Here is a 14,980-nt window from a genome sequence, read left to right on the forward strand (position 1 = left end):
AAGACACGTATAGTAGCTAAATGTGTGAGGGGAATGATTATTGATCATAGCATCTTTGCTGTAACAGAATCTGTATAATTTACGAGATGCACGCATGTAGAATACCTGCCAATGATGCTAAATTCTCCAAGAGCGGCACGACTGCAGCACCAGCAGCAAATAGTCAAGTTCAGCAGCTATTAGGTAGAGAAACTTTTAAGAGCCAACATCGGAAGATGGCTTGCATGTTTACTTGTTTCTGTGTGTCTGCCATGATCCTGGCATGGAGACAGTGGGACAGTGGAAAGTGTGCAGAGATGAGCGTGAGAAATTATTGTGCTAAGCCTGTTCAGAGTGGATCGACCCTAAGACAGAGATGTGAATTTAAGCACCCAAATGCCACTTTAGAGCTGGTAGACCCCTAACAGGTGCTTTTGTGAAGTTTATTACATCACTAGTGAAATCTCAGACAAATATGACCTAATTTTGCAGCATCTAGTGTCACGCGGTAAAGCTACAGCTGCTTAGTAATTCACAGCATAAACTCCAAAGGTTTTATTTGGCTACAATTATGCGTGGCATTCCTTAAGCAGAAGGAGTGGACATCACACAGGAGCTCCTTTTTAAATATTTAGTTTCATCAGTCTCAGAAGAGTCTGTGGGGGTCACGGTAATCCGCTCTTCACTAATGAGGAACACCTACTTTCTCATTCTGGAAACCTTTAGTAAGTTGGAAAGTTTACAAAACCTAGGTTCATTTTGTCTGGAATTAATGCAACCTTTGTTCTCCTGCTGTTTTTTTTGAATAGCCTTTGTTAAAATAATCATTCTATTAGACCGGGAAAGAAACTGTACCAATAGCATGTATTTTTAACCTAACCCAGGGAAGTTCTGTCCCACTGAGATGTCTGGATGCTACTGCAGTTCTGCAGCACTACAAAGTATTATAAACAGTATAGTAGTTGGTAAGAAGTTGAGCATATATAAGCTTACTGTCCCCTCTTCAGGTTGTCTGATTTGGTTAATTAGGGTCAGATGTGACCCTGGATATAGCTCTTATGCTTTCATCATGAGCTTGACTGGGCTGAGTTCTGAGCAGGAGCAGAGATTGCATCAGTGGAAAGCGCTTCTTTGCAAACCTGTTTACAAAGCTGAAATCCAGCAGTAGCCTCTCATCACTCATCTCCTTTCCAGATGCTTTCTGCTCAGTTCCAGCTATGAACTGCAGGAAACCTCCATTTTAAGAGTCAGGGCAAATTGATGAGCAGTTGCCTGCTTTGAGCAGTATCTGTAGTATTTGGAGTTTATGATGGTCTTGCTTTTGATATGAAACAGATAGAAAGTATGAAATAGCAAATGCCTGCTGGGATGCCAGTAATTGGGAAAATTGTTGCTTTAGGCAAATCACAGTTCCTTTATCCTATGTTAGCAATAGAGATCTGTGAAAGGTTGGCACATTTTGTACACGTAAATTCATTCTTGTTTTCTTTTTCATGTTAAGTACCAGCAGTGTATACTAGCTGTCATATTATCCTACATCATCATAGGCACTATGTCCTTGCTTCCCATTTTGCATTGAAGATTTCTCTCTGACTAACTGCAGTGAAGTCTGGCTGATAGTGTTTATCCAGAAGCAATTCCTCCCTCGGTGGAGAGCTTTAGTTCCTTCCTGGAAACAACTGATGTTGTTTTGACCTTTGCCTTTTTGTGAGAATAGATCCTTGTGCTGTATTGAGTGAACGGGTATTTTTTGCCTGTTGCGGGCTTTTTTTTCATCTAATCGTGGCCACACAAAACTATAAGAGAAGTGTAAGCATCTCTCAAAACACAGCGTGGTGCTATTTTTAAGAAAGTTGAATTCCAAATTTAATTAGAATTACTTATATTATGCTTTTAATCTGCAATATAGCGAGTACTCGAGAGCAATTAAGAGTAATAGGCTTACTTATCCTCTATGCAACCCAAGACCTTTATCTGAAGATTGTTGTAGGCGATGTGGAAACTAAATACAGTGTTCCTCAAGTGGGCTTTGAAAAGTCGCAGACCATCTTTTAATGATAAATCTTCATTTCAGTTGTTCATTAGTTTTATATTACATGGGCAACAGCATTAATTTAATGCTGATAATCAATTCCATGTGCTGAATCTTAATAGAACACTTTATAGATGGTGATATTAAAGAATTAAAAGGACTTCTACTCTGTTCTTTATTATTTACTGAAGTGTAATTAAAGACTTTCCCTAGACTGCTGTCTGTGTACTCGGTTAAGCTCAACATAATTTTGAGCATTTACCCTCTCCTTAAAAAAAAAAAAAAAATAAAATCCAGGGTTATCCTTAATAATAATGCTAAGACCTAAATTGCTGTTCCCTGGTTTTGTCTAAACCATTTTAATTTTCTGGCACAAAATATGAAAATGGAGAACTTGATAGACATAAGTGCATTTGTCATGCATATGAATGGCTCCAAGAAAATGAATTAAATCAACAACAAAAAATTTCCAATAAGATCAAAAGCACAAAGCCTGTGGCAAAATAATCATAGATAGCAAAAATAGTTTAACTCCCCCCTGCTGAGCAAATGTTAGGAAATGTGTAATTTTAATAATAATGTTGTTACAAGAAATTAGTAATAGAAGCTCCAGGCCAATTTCTAGCAAGTCCCAAGTGGATACAGGAAGTCCAGAAGTAGAAGAGAAACTGTTTCACTGCTTAAGCAGTTGCATGAAATAACAGAGTCTCTTTGTAGATGGTCTCTGAGACAACAGAGAAGGTGGCTGGGCAGGACCTCTCTTATGGGAGCGCAAGGAAAGCCAAACACAGCATTCACCCCCTTTCCCTTTGCTGAGCTCCACTGGGTGCGCTGGCTCTCTGGCTTGTGGGGATTGGGGATTTCTTCTCATTCATTTGCAATCTAAAGCAAGAAAAGATCCCAAAGATTCACTAGCGTTTCGCATGCAATGATTCGTATGTCCAGAGCAAATCTAAAGAAAAACATATTTTGTATTGTAGATATGTACTTCTTTTCTTGCTACTAATATTTCTAATTACATTATCTTTTCACCTCTGTCCAGAAAGAATGGCAACATGCATCTTTACATAGTCTCACAAAAGTATACTAATACGTTTTTTTCTTTTTCTGACTTCCAGGCGAGGATATGCACAGCAAGAGGTAAGGCTGTTCCCCAATTACATTTAAAATATTAATTACATCAACATACTTTTCCCATACAGCCTGTGTTGTGATACTCATTGCTATGGGGTGTTTTAGAGGCCAGAAATATAAAGTGGTTCAAAAAGTTCCTGAGGCATAAATTCACTGGAGGCTAGTAACCATCGTGGCACAGACGTAACCTCCAGGCTAGCAGATTGCTGCTCAACAAACTGCCAAAAGCCCTTTCCCTCCACGCTTGCTGTGTTTTCTTCCGGCACGCCTGATCATCTGCCGCTGCCCACTGTCACGGGCCTGGTACTGGACTACACAGACCTTCTCTGCAACTCAGCGTGGTCTCTTGTTCTTGCAGCATGGTTTTCTCCAGAGATGAGTAACACGGGGAGTTTCCTTCAGAAATCTGAATGGACTTACTTAATAACTGGAAAATTCTCCAAAATACATTTCTATCATAAAGGCTGATATTTACTGCTGAGAGCTGGATCAGTTTTACTAATCTTAAGGTGTGCGCCTGGAGCCTGCTGCTCCTTATTCAGTGGTGCTTTACAAATTGCAAGCTTTCTGTTCTGCGGTGGTTTTTCCTCCCTTTGCAGAGCTGATTTGTGTCTCATAATTCAGATACAGACCTTCCCCATCTCTCAGGGTTTGGTTTTGGCCAGGAAACTTGGCTGAAATAGTGCCACCGAGTCTGGGGAGGAGTGTGGGGACAATGGTACTGATTTTCCTGAGTAAATCCGATCCTAATTTACAGAACAGCAAACGATGTGCATCGGTCTGTCATTTGCAGAAAACTGGAGCTGCAGAGTAATTAACAGCATGACTACCAAAACTGAGCCATGTTTAGCTGTGACACACCTGTGAGGAGCCGTATCATCCTGTCGGTCCTCTCCGTGCAGCCTCCCGGGGTCTTTTCCCTCATGTCAGCATGCTTTTCTCACTGCATGCCGCATACACAAAGAAATCACATGTAAGCTGTAGAGAAAACAAGCGAGATAATCTTTCACTGTCTTATTGGTATTGTGAATTAAAGTATATTTGTGGTTGCAAGGTACTCAGTTGAAAGCCACAGAACTATATAAATACAGATCGAGAATTAAAGTGATGGTATTGCAGTAGGAACTTGGGTAAGAAATCAAATCACTTCAGGTTTTTAATAGCTGAAGCACAGACTTTACTGCCGATTCCCATAGATTTGCTTTCTACCTGTTGTGGATAATTTTTTGTCTGCCATTGTCTCCCTGCTGTCTCCAACATACACCACACAATAGTTCTCCTGGGCTCTGACAGAAGTTCTTGAGTTAAATAAAGTAGAGAATCACCACATAAACTGGGAATTTGATTTTTCTATTAGGCAAAAGAAATAGTGGACTGTAAAGGGATTTCACTACATTAGGTGCTTAGCAGTGTTCTCACTGAGTATGGAGGTATCCAGGCGACTGCCGTACAAAAGGCTCTGAAGGACCTGTGTTCTTAGGATTTCTTTCCAATCTTAACTCAAACCCAAATGACCTGCACTTTAATTGTTGCCGCCTAATTAACCCCTTTCTCATTTTCTTTTGTAGCAACAGCAGTTGCTGAGACCTTCTCTTCTCAGACCAGAGGTACCATTATTATTCATTTCTTAATTATTCTGTAACTTTTAAAATGGCTTTTACATAATTTCTTGTCGTGGTTTAACCCCAGCCAGCAACTAAGCACCACACAGCTGCTCACTCACTCCCCCTCCACCCCCCACAGTGGGATGGGGGAGAAAATCAGGAACAGAAGTAAAACTCGTGCGTTGAGATAAGAACGGTTTAATAGAACAGAAAAGAAGAAACTAATAATGATAATGATAACACTAATAAAGTGACAACAGTAGTAATAAAAGGATTGGAACGTACAAATGATGCGCAGGGCAATTGCTCACCGCTCGCTGATCGACACCCAGCTAGTCCCCCAGCGGCGATTCCCTGCCCCCACTCCCCCCAGTTTATACACTAGATGTGACGTCCCATGGTCTGGAATACCCCTTTGGCCACTTTGGGTCAGCTGCCCTGGCTGTGTCCTGGGCCAACTTCTTGTGCCCCTCCAGCTTTCTCGCTGGCTGGGCTTGAGAAGCTGAAAAATCCTTGACTTTAGACTAAACACTACTGAGCAACAGCTGAAAACATCAGTGTTATCAACATTCTTCTCATACTGAACCCAAAACATAGCACTGTACCAGCTGCTAGGAAGACAATTAACTCTATCCCAGCTGAAACCAGGACATTTCCTAATAAAAACTTGTCTGTCTTAGGTAGTATTTCCCCCCCTGACTCTTTTAGATGAAAAGAAAGTTCTGACATTGTAACGCCATTTATTTTGTTTTAATTAAATGCCTTAAATTTACTGCATCTTGGTATATTGCCCTTGAGCACCTTTTAGTTGCTCCCATGGACTTCATCACACAGAGTGAAAGCCCTCCTACTTTCATGTCCAGATTCTCAGACAGAATAATGTCCTTGCTGTCCAACCACAATCTGTTTTTTCAGATGTCAGTCAACTGGTAATTGATTATTGTACCTAGAGATGAACTAAGCGGTTGGCCTGCCAAGGTAATGAAAGCATTAGCACACTGCTCTGGATTATAAACCCAATACTTTCTGTTTCAAATCTTTTAGACCCAATATCATTTCCAGAATAAGCCATAGAGCAAATGTAGCTTTTGTGAGACGTTGCTGTTGATGGTATTTTTGTGGTACGGAATGGTGATAGTTTCTGCAGTTGTTATCAGTAATTATGACGAGATGTTCTGACACAACTTTAAATTCATCGGACAGGAGAAAAACCTCTCGGAAGCTGTGAGGTAGAGACGACATGCAGTCCCTGGCCAGAAACCAGGCCCTGGTGCTCTGTGTCCATCCTGCAGTTCAGAGGTATTCTACAGAGCAGCCTAATACCAAACAGCGTGTGAAAGGAGCTTAAGGACATGCTAGCGCTTTTGTAGGATACAGACAAGTACCTTGCTTAGTCCAGTGCCGCTCATGATTGTTGATGGTTGAGAAAACATTAAAAAAGGCACCTGGCAAACAGTGTAAGTAAAATAGCCCTAATCTTTCCACGCAGTTTTTTCGTTTGAGAGAGGCGCAAGAAGTGACAGCGTATTTGCTGTAAGTCCAGTTTACTGAATGAGGTTTTTGTACAGGGTGAGACGGTGTCCCACACCAGAACAGTAGCTGACTTAGAACAGTTGTTCCCAGTGAATACACCAGCGAAGGGGTCATTTAAAGCTCATGTTGGCTTCTCGTTATGGTTCTTGACAGTTGTCAATGTTCCTCAAACTATTGTTTGCACTTTAAGATACTGTTCTTTGCACCTTTTTCATCAGTCATTAATGTGCATAACTGTTTGCCTTCAGTCAGTGTTCCTCTTTTGACAGGAGTTAAGTATGGAGTCTGGAATTGATCCAGGGCAGGAATACTATGGGCAAGATTACTACAGTTACGAGCACGGGTATGTTTTCATTTTTCCTATATATTTCTGAAAATGCTGCTTTTCCAGGTTGGTGATGTTTGTTATTACAGCATCTAATCTGGAGACTTTACTTCACCTCAGGATTACTTTAATCTTTGTGTCCACAAAGGCGTGCGCTGACAACAAAACTCTCTTTAAAAGTTGAGGGGGCGTTGTTGTTCCCTGCTTCTTTAGGAATCTAATTATTACGCTTGCAGAGTGTATACCCCATCTATCATACCAGTTTTTATATTTGCTTTTTTATTTGCATATTTCTGCTGTCTTGGAAATTAATTTCCATCATCTCCTCCCCTTCTGTGGCTCACCAGCCTGACTTCAGTGACTGATACTTTCTGCTCGCAGTTCCCAGCCAGCGTCTGGGCTTTTACATTTACCTAGAAAAACATCATCCTGCCTTGCTCTGTTAACGCCCCTCTGACTGGGAGCACTTCAGGGATTATTGCTGTTCTTACAACCTCACAGGGATTCTCCAGAACTGATCCCAGGGAACCTGCTTTTTCATTCCCTAATTATAAAAAAGATCCCCCCAAAAATCAGGTACCTGGAAAGAAGGTCATTGCACTTGGGGGATTCTTGACCAATCCCAGAGACCTCACAATCCAGGTTGCCCTCCAGTTGTCACGGGCTTGCGACCAATTGCAATGGGAAGAGGTTTTGGATTGTGTTACCACTAAGGAAAAAAGAATAATCATCTTCTCAAAGGTAGAGAGAAAAGAGAGCAAAGAAATTCTTGTCCTTTTGGGATGTGAGCGTGTGCATTTGTTGCTGTCTGTGGAGACACCCGTGAACACATTGGCGCACGTTACGAAGAGACGATGGTGTTTTTGCCAGGTATGAACTGCCTCAGTACGGGAGCCGCCGCCGATTGCTGTCTCCTTCGGGGATGTACGATGAGTATGGGGAAGTTGTGGTGGAGAATGATGGTGGCTACTACTATAGTCCACATGGATCAGCAGCAGAAGAGGTAAGTGTCTCTGGTGTGTTGATTCTGTCTCTGCAGCAAGGTGAAGGACCATTAAACCTTGTCAAATGTATTTTGTAATTGATTAGAAGATTGTGTTCTGTATAGACCAAATAAGCAGCTCTTCCAGTACTAATCACTGTTTGCCCTTCTGATGACCGGTAAAGTTTGTGTCAGCACCTCTTTCCCTTTTTCTACACATAAAAAGGAATTGCAAAGTTTCTTTTAATATCCACATCTATTTTTCCCTCAGTGTAGATTTCTAATTCAAAGAAAAAATCCACATAGCCTTAGGTAATTCCATTTTATATTGTTAACCAAATAGGGTATTACTAATATTCAGCCTCTAACTGGTGATTTTCCCCTGAGAAAAGCAGACACCTAAACTCATTTATCATAAAGTTCACAACTGAATGTAAAGAAATTTTAAAATGTCAGTGGCAGCCAGAAGAAAGTTGACTTAAATGTTCCTTTGTTTTTTAATCTAATTTTCAGAAATGCTAGACTCTTTATTCATCACATGGTTTTAATTAAAAGAGATAACATTTCTGAGCCAGTATTTTTCCCTGTTGCCGAGTAAGGTAGTTGTGCATTTGCAGCCTATTCTAGAAGTAAAACTTTCCCCATAACTTTGGTAAAAAGCTATTCTGAAACAGGTAAGTTAGTTTTGATGCTGGGAAAAAATGTTGCATTTGTTCCTACTGACTTACTTTAGAGTAAGAGTTTTCACAATAACTATCTTTGAAATTGTAATCAAGTTCCATTTTCATAATTTGCAGGGAATGAGTCAAGGCAGAGGTCCTTCAAGCAGAGTTGTAAGCCAGAGAGCAGGGGCTCAAATAGAAGGTAGACCTTTAGGTGGTGGGATGGATCTAAGACATGGTTCTGGAAGAGCGTATAGGACCAGCCAGGGAAAAAGGAAACTAAAAGCAGTGATGCATTTAAGTCGCGTAGCAGTCAGTGCTCACAAAGCAGTAGGAAGAACTGAGTCTGCTCGTTCTCCATGGAAGAAAGCAAAGATATTCCCGATGATTCTGCAGAAAGTCAAAGGCGGTAGGAAAGATTCCAGTTATGCCAAGTTGATGTCAGCTCGCCAAGCGGATGGTGAGAAAAGCATGATTATCAGGGGAAGTTACTTCCAGAAATCAACAGATGACAGACCTTCGATGAGAAAACTAAATCATGTGTTAAAACGCATTAGCGTCTCCAGAAAATTTCAAGAGCCCATTGGCGAAGATTCGGTGCATGCAAGAGAAAAAGGAAAGGAAGAATATGAAAGAGATGAAGCAAAATCAGGAGTTTCAATAAGTATCACAGCAGAGAGTGAACATGAGGATAGTGATGATGAGAAGAAGAAGAAGAGAAGAAAATACACTTCAGATGAATCATCTGTGAAGAGTAGTAGCTCTGGCTCGGAGTCAGAAGACAAAGACTACTTGAAAGTAACTCTGGACCAAGATGAAGCCACCGAAAGTACTGTGGACTCAGATGAAGAAACTGGGCACGATTTTGGGGATTCTGATGACGACTCTGGATCCAGCTCTAGCAGTGAATCGGAGGAGGACTCATCTGAAGAGGACGATGATGAAGAAGACTCTGACAGTGATGAAGACGTTAGTCTGTCAAAGAGCTCATCTACACGAAGTTCATACAGCAAATCAGGGACTAGTGAGTCCAGCAGTATAAGAAGCACTGAAAGGTCCAGTATAAAAAGTAGGGGAGGTAGCTCTCGTGGCAGAGCAAGGCGATCCAGCCAGAAATCGAGTATTAGCTCTAATGCATCAGGTAGTGACAGGGACATGAGCTACAGAAAAACTTCAGGATCCAGCTATAAGAGCAAAACCTCCTCTGCCAGCCTTGAACTAGAAGACACAATAGAAGAGGTGTCAGAAGAAGATGAACAAGATGATGTGGAGCAAGTCAGCGCAAGCCCCAAGGAGATGGCAGATAACTCAAATAAGGCAGTTTCTGAAACATCTGCCACTGCAGAAACTACTGCTACTGAAGAAGGCAAGAGAGGAGAATCAGCTATTAATGGTGAGGATAGCGTGGATGAAAGCACAGAAGAGGTTGATACAGATGTTAGTGACAGGGAGGAAACTATCAGTAAGAATGAATCTTCTTGCCTAGAAAGTGAAATCAGTGTCACTTCCAAAGGTACTGAAGGGACAAAAAGCACAGCTAGCCCCACTCCTGGTAAAACTGCTACTTCCCCTGATACTGAGAATCAAAGTTCTGACACCAACATGAAAAGAAAGAAAATAAGAAAAAAGATGTCCCAGGAAAAGAGTCAGTCTCAGTTAGATGAGACCCTGGATACTGCCATTACAGAGTCAGAGACTGCTGGTGATTCTACATCCTTTTAAAATGGAGCGACAGTAGGTGGACGTTTTGCAGTAAGGAGTGATCTTGTTTGCTGTGCCTTCTGTGTGGTCTTTCCTATGCGATACACACTTGACTAGAGACAGCCAAAAAGAAAATGACAAAGGTTATTGCTTCAGCGTTTGAACCCTATATGCTGTCTTAAGGATAGAACTGTAGAAAACCAAACTAATACAATTCCTCTGAGAGATTACTCAGGTATACTTAGTGGTAGATGTAGAAAGATAATTTGGCAGGAATGGCAGGAAAGAGTACTTCTTTTTCTCTGCTAATTTCAGAAATGTAGTTCAAGAGGCATTATGTTGATTCTTAGAGTTAATCCTTTTTGCATTATGCACATTGTGAAGCAAAGTAACACTGCATTTTGCATTAGCTCTGATGGATAGCTTGATGAACCTGATGGCACAAACCTATTAAGAGCCCTATGTTCATGCAGGTTATGTCTGTCACAAAATGGAACACTGCAGGAAGAAAAAGGGGCAAAACATGGAATTCAGTGAAGAACAGGAATGAGGATGAGGATGAAAAGACTTAGAAGTCATGCATGGTTTCACCTTATGTTCCCCTACTGTACAGCATTTGCTAATCTTCAGATAAGTCCTTTGCTGTAAACATTAGCCATATTTGCAGGGAGGACAACTCAAATTGCAGCAAAGCAACACTCCCAAAACTGCAGAGTATTACCAGCAGAGCTGGGATTAAACTACTTCTGGATCATGGGATCCAGGTTTCAGGTGCCAGTGGTGTACAAGACAGGAATGCAGAGGTAGATGTACAACGTGAGCTTGGTCAGAAGAGGAAATGGATTACATTTTCCAACTTCTGCCCTTCCCACCTAACAGTACAGTGATTTTATTATAATTTTTTTTAAAACATCTGTTTAAAAGTTTGAGACGCGTAACAGCAAAGTATTGCTGAAGGTAACCATCACCTATGGTCTATATTCTGGTATTCGCCTTTTAAAATTCAATAACCTGTGACATCTGATGTCATTCAATAGAGAAATCTTGTAACACTTGCATTAGCACAGTTCTGCTCAGAGTGAGCATGACTGCATAGGAAGGACTTCTGTTACTGACAGCACAAGTGGCCTTTGTGTTTTCCTATAAGAAGCAACCTCTGCATGATGTACCTCCTCATGGAGCTCTTATCCGTGCTGTTGGCACACAGAGTATGCAAGCTTTGTATACACACAAGCCATCCATGCTTTATTTACCTTGTATCAAAACCCACAGAGCTGTTTCTCAACCCCTACATTTATCCAGATAAGCCATAAGAAGCCTAAGTAAAATTAAAGCTTTGAGCCAGTATTGGATTGGTCTTGTGAGTGAGTACTCTAGCTAGTACAAATTCTGGCGTATGCACCAAAGCTCTGCCAGGGAGTCTCTGTTAGATGGGGGAGAGAAAAATGTTCTAATTTTTAAGATACTTGAGCCTGCTGTGGAGTTACCTTGGCAGGACAATTGGTGTTGTGCTGCAAAGCGCAACGCTAACTTTTCAACTACTGTCTTTAATTCCAGTTGAAATGTGAACTAGGTTTATGATCACTTACCTGCTTTTTTGCATTCCCAGGTAGTATAAAGTTGTAGCTGCACACAGTGTTTTAACGTAAATCCCATTATAAACTAGTCAGTCTTTTCATCCATCTGAATATATCTGTGTGAAGAAAATTGTATGTCTTTATCAGGAACAAAAGAATAGGCATCCAAGTAATTTGTACAAAGTGTGACCTCTCAAAAGCTTAAAGAGTAATCACCACCTGTTGGTACCCTGCATGATTTTCCTTCTCTAAAACTGGTTTTTCTTGTGTGCATGTGTTTGTATTGCAGTGGGAGTTATCTGTGATGGTATCTGCTGCCTTAATGAAATATCGGTGGTTTCATTATTAATTCAAGAATTATAGTAGCTTGTTTCAGTATACTGCAAGGAGGCATTTATTTTAAAAAGATCAATTAGAAATTAAAATAAGTAAGGGGTTTTGTGTAATCACTATTAGTACAAATTCACAGCAACATGGAAATCGTTTGCATTAACTCTTTAAAAAAATAAATTATATAAGATCTAAAGTCTCATTTCTCCACCATCTTCCATTTAATAGCAAGGCATCTCCATTGATCCCACTGGATTGAAACTGGCACAAAGCCTTGTTTCAAGCTTTTCTATTTTTAACCAGCCAGTTTTGCCAACATCATGCCTGAGAATTTCCCCTGTGTAGGTCCTGAGATCTTTCGCTGCTGATGTGTCGTGCATGTAAAACAGACCTGCTCAATGCCATTCCTGCACTGAATTTACAATGTAGTAATACTCCAGAAGAAAACTTCAAGGCCTTTCTAGCATTTACCCATTAGTACAGTAGTTTCTTAGAAGTATCACTTACACAATGGCTTCACCATCAGTGCCTTCCAGTTTCTATTAGAAGGGGTTATTAATCTAGTTGGTTTTCATCCCTCTTTGTAAGACAGACTGAGGCAAAAAATGTGTCAAAATATGACTGGCTTACCAATATCGTGATTTTAACCTTCAGAAAGTAATGGCTCCGTTCTCAGGATTCTCTAAAGGAGAGGTGCACTACGACTTAATGGGAGCACAGCTGAATGCATCTTTAGCAAAAAAAAAAAAAAAAAACCAACCCAAAACACCCAAGAACCCAAATTTCTCACTACTTTCCAAACCTGAAGAAAAACATCACAGTTTTTCTACACTATATCTGACTCGTATTATGCAGCTCATGAACTAAAATTAATTTATCTATCTTACGACTTTTTAGTACAAAGAATTGTTTGCATGTTCAGGCCATTAGGTATACATGATAGGGGCACACAGTGGTAATCAAAACAATTAAGAAATATCTGTGTACAACCAAAGAGGAATGGTACAAAAGACCAAGTTAATAAAAATTCATATGAGTGTCTAGATAAAAGACAAGATAAATAACAGATAGAAAAGGGCAGGAAAATGTAAGAAATAGTGCTGAGATTTAACGACATTTCTTATCATCTTATCATCAAACAGTGGGCCAGAAAGAAAAGGATCAAGTTGATAGTCGACCCAGAGTATGAGACCAGCTCCACTGGAGAAGACAGCGCTCCCGATTCCAGCCAGAGGAATCGTCTTAATAACCCGAACATTCAAAACAACATCAACGGTAACATCTACATTGCACAGAATGGCTCTGTTGTCAGAACCCGTCGTGTTTGCCTTGGTAATAATTTAAAAGTCACGTCTCCAGTGAGGCTGGGGAAACAATTCAAGAAACTGGACAAGCTTGCAGTGACACATGAGGAGAATGTCCCACTGAACACCTTGTCAAAGGGACCATCTTCTAGTGATAAAATGAACACAAGACCTTGCAGTGTCTCCTTTGCTTCCTCTACTATAGGGGCCGAAAATATACTAACAAAGCCAGGGGGCTCCAAAATGAAAAGCACAGAAGAGCACGAATCGGTTGTTGATAATGAGGATGTCAAAGAGCCCTTGGAGTCGCACAGTGAACACACACAGTCAGATGAAGAGGAGCTCTGGATGGGCCCTTGGAACAACCTTCACATACCAATGACAAAACTGTGATTATTTCTTTTTTTTTTTAATTTTAATTTTTACTTCAGTTTATAATAAACTGCGCTTTTTATTGTCACTGAGGAAAATGTATGAAATTTGTATTGTGCACATACGTTGTATACTACAAACAACACGCTTTAAAGTTTAAAAAAAAAATTTGCACTCACATTTGTACCAATTAATTGTCCTCCCCAACAACTATTTTGACAGGCTCCCATTTCACTAAACAATACTTCATTTAAATTAATTAGGTTTTTTGGATCTTGATTTATTGTTTAATAAACAGTAAACTACTAATAAATGCACAGCAACATTTGGTTGACTTTTCAGACAGTTCTATACATGCCTAGCTTGTTTTTCTGTATGGTACTTGTGGCTATACTGTTTAGATTTGGAAATTGTCTATTTATGTTCAAGATTTATATCCAGAGCTCTTGATTCTGAACTCAGAGTAATAAATTAAAAATAAATCCATGAAAGTCAATGGAGCAAATCCTCGGCTGGCTTAAATTTGAGTAACAATACCAAAGTCAGTAGTGATATACCAGTTTATGCAAACAGAGGATCTCGCTCAACACCCAGCTAGCAAACTTATGTAAGAGTGGAATTGGAGTTTGTACGAGTGTAGCACCATTACATAGAAAAGTGGAATAGAAGATTAAATAAGATAAAAATTACAAAGAGGAAGGAAATGTATAGCAATTAATCTTATTCAGAGTTACCTGGCCGTGGTTTGTTCATTTTCTTTTGTAAATTAGCTCATTCCAATTTTCTTCTCTAGTCAATTTTTCATCTTTTCATCTCTTCCCACATCAGTTCTGTTTTCTTCTTTATACGGTCTTTAGCTCTGGTTTTTATGCTCCATCAATAATTGTCATCCTATGGCTATATTCCTCCGAAATAAACCAGGATGATACACGAGTCTGTGTGATAGAAATAGGCATTAAAGAGTAATTAATAGGAAGGGCATGGATACATTTTCAAGCCCAGCTAGCTGTTGGGTTAAATGGTACAATCACCATTCCACTCCAGTAGCGTTGAACATAAACCTGCTGAAAAGACAAATGGATCATGGTGAAGAGGATAAAAAGTGAATATTTTACGAGGCTAATATGCATAAACAGATCTGTGAAGGGCAAAGGGTGACAGAACACACACACAGAATTGTTTCAAAAACTCTTAAGTAAGCATTACTTGTAAAATACACGAGATGAATTTTGGCACCTGCTTACAATTTCTATTTGCACCTCAAAGTAGTGAGTGTGTTGTGTTACAACTTGAATAAGGAGCTGAGAAATGCCACTGCTCATAGTCCCCAGTACCTAAAAGACATTAGCAATACAGAGCGAAGTGTTTTTCTCCAGTGTGATATAGGAAGGAAAAAAAGAAGATACATATTCATATGAGCAAAGTGTCCTGTTGTATTACGCAAA

At 40.1% G+C, this 14,980-nt stretch overlaps 1 protein-coding gene across 9 annotated transcripts in view; it reads left to right on the plus strand.

The window, feature by feature from the left end:
* Nucleotides 1–14,469, plus strand: part of PCDH15 (protocadherin related 15) — a 710,734-nt gene extending 696,265 nt beyond the window's left edge. For 8 of the 9 annotated variants that reach the window (XM_069795896.1, XM_069795892.1, XM_069795897.1 and 5 more), the window contains 5 exons: nucleotides 3,130–3,151; nucleotides 4,714–4,752; nucleotides 6,552–6,625; nucleotides 7,478–7,610; nucleotides 13,002–14,469. In XM_069795896.1, coding sequence (XP_069651997.1) covers nucleotides 3,130–3,151; nucleotides 4,714–4,752; nucleotides 6,552–6,625; nucleotides 7,478–7,610; nucleotides 13,002–13,556 — 823 coding nt within the window. In that variant the 3' untranslated portion in view covers nucleotides 13,557–14,469. Of the gene's footprint in view, nucleotides 1–3,129; nucleotides 3,152–4,713; nucleotides 4,753–6,551; nucleotides 6,626–7,477; nucleotides 7,611–8,386; nucleotides 9,854–13,001 lie in introns of all 9 variants that reach the window. The other variant, XM_069795901.1, reaches the window with a different exon arrangement.
* Nucleotides 14,470–14,980: the final 511 nt, after the last annotated feature.

Source organism: Haliaeetus albicilla, chromosome 11 (genome assembly GCF_947461875.1).
Source record: "Haliaeetus albicilla chromosome 11, bHalAlb1.1, whole genome shotgun sequence".
NCBI lineage: Eukaryota > Metazoa > Chordata > Aves > Accipitriformes > Accipitridae > Haliaeetus > Haliaeetus albicilla.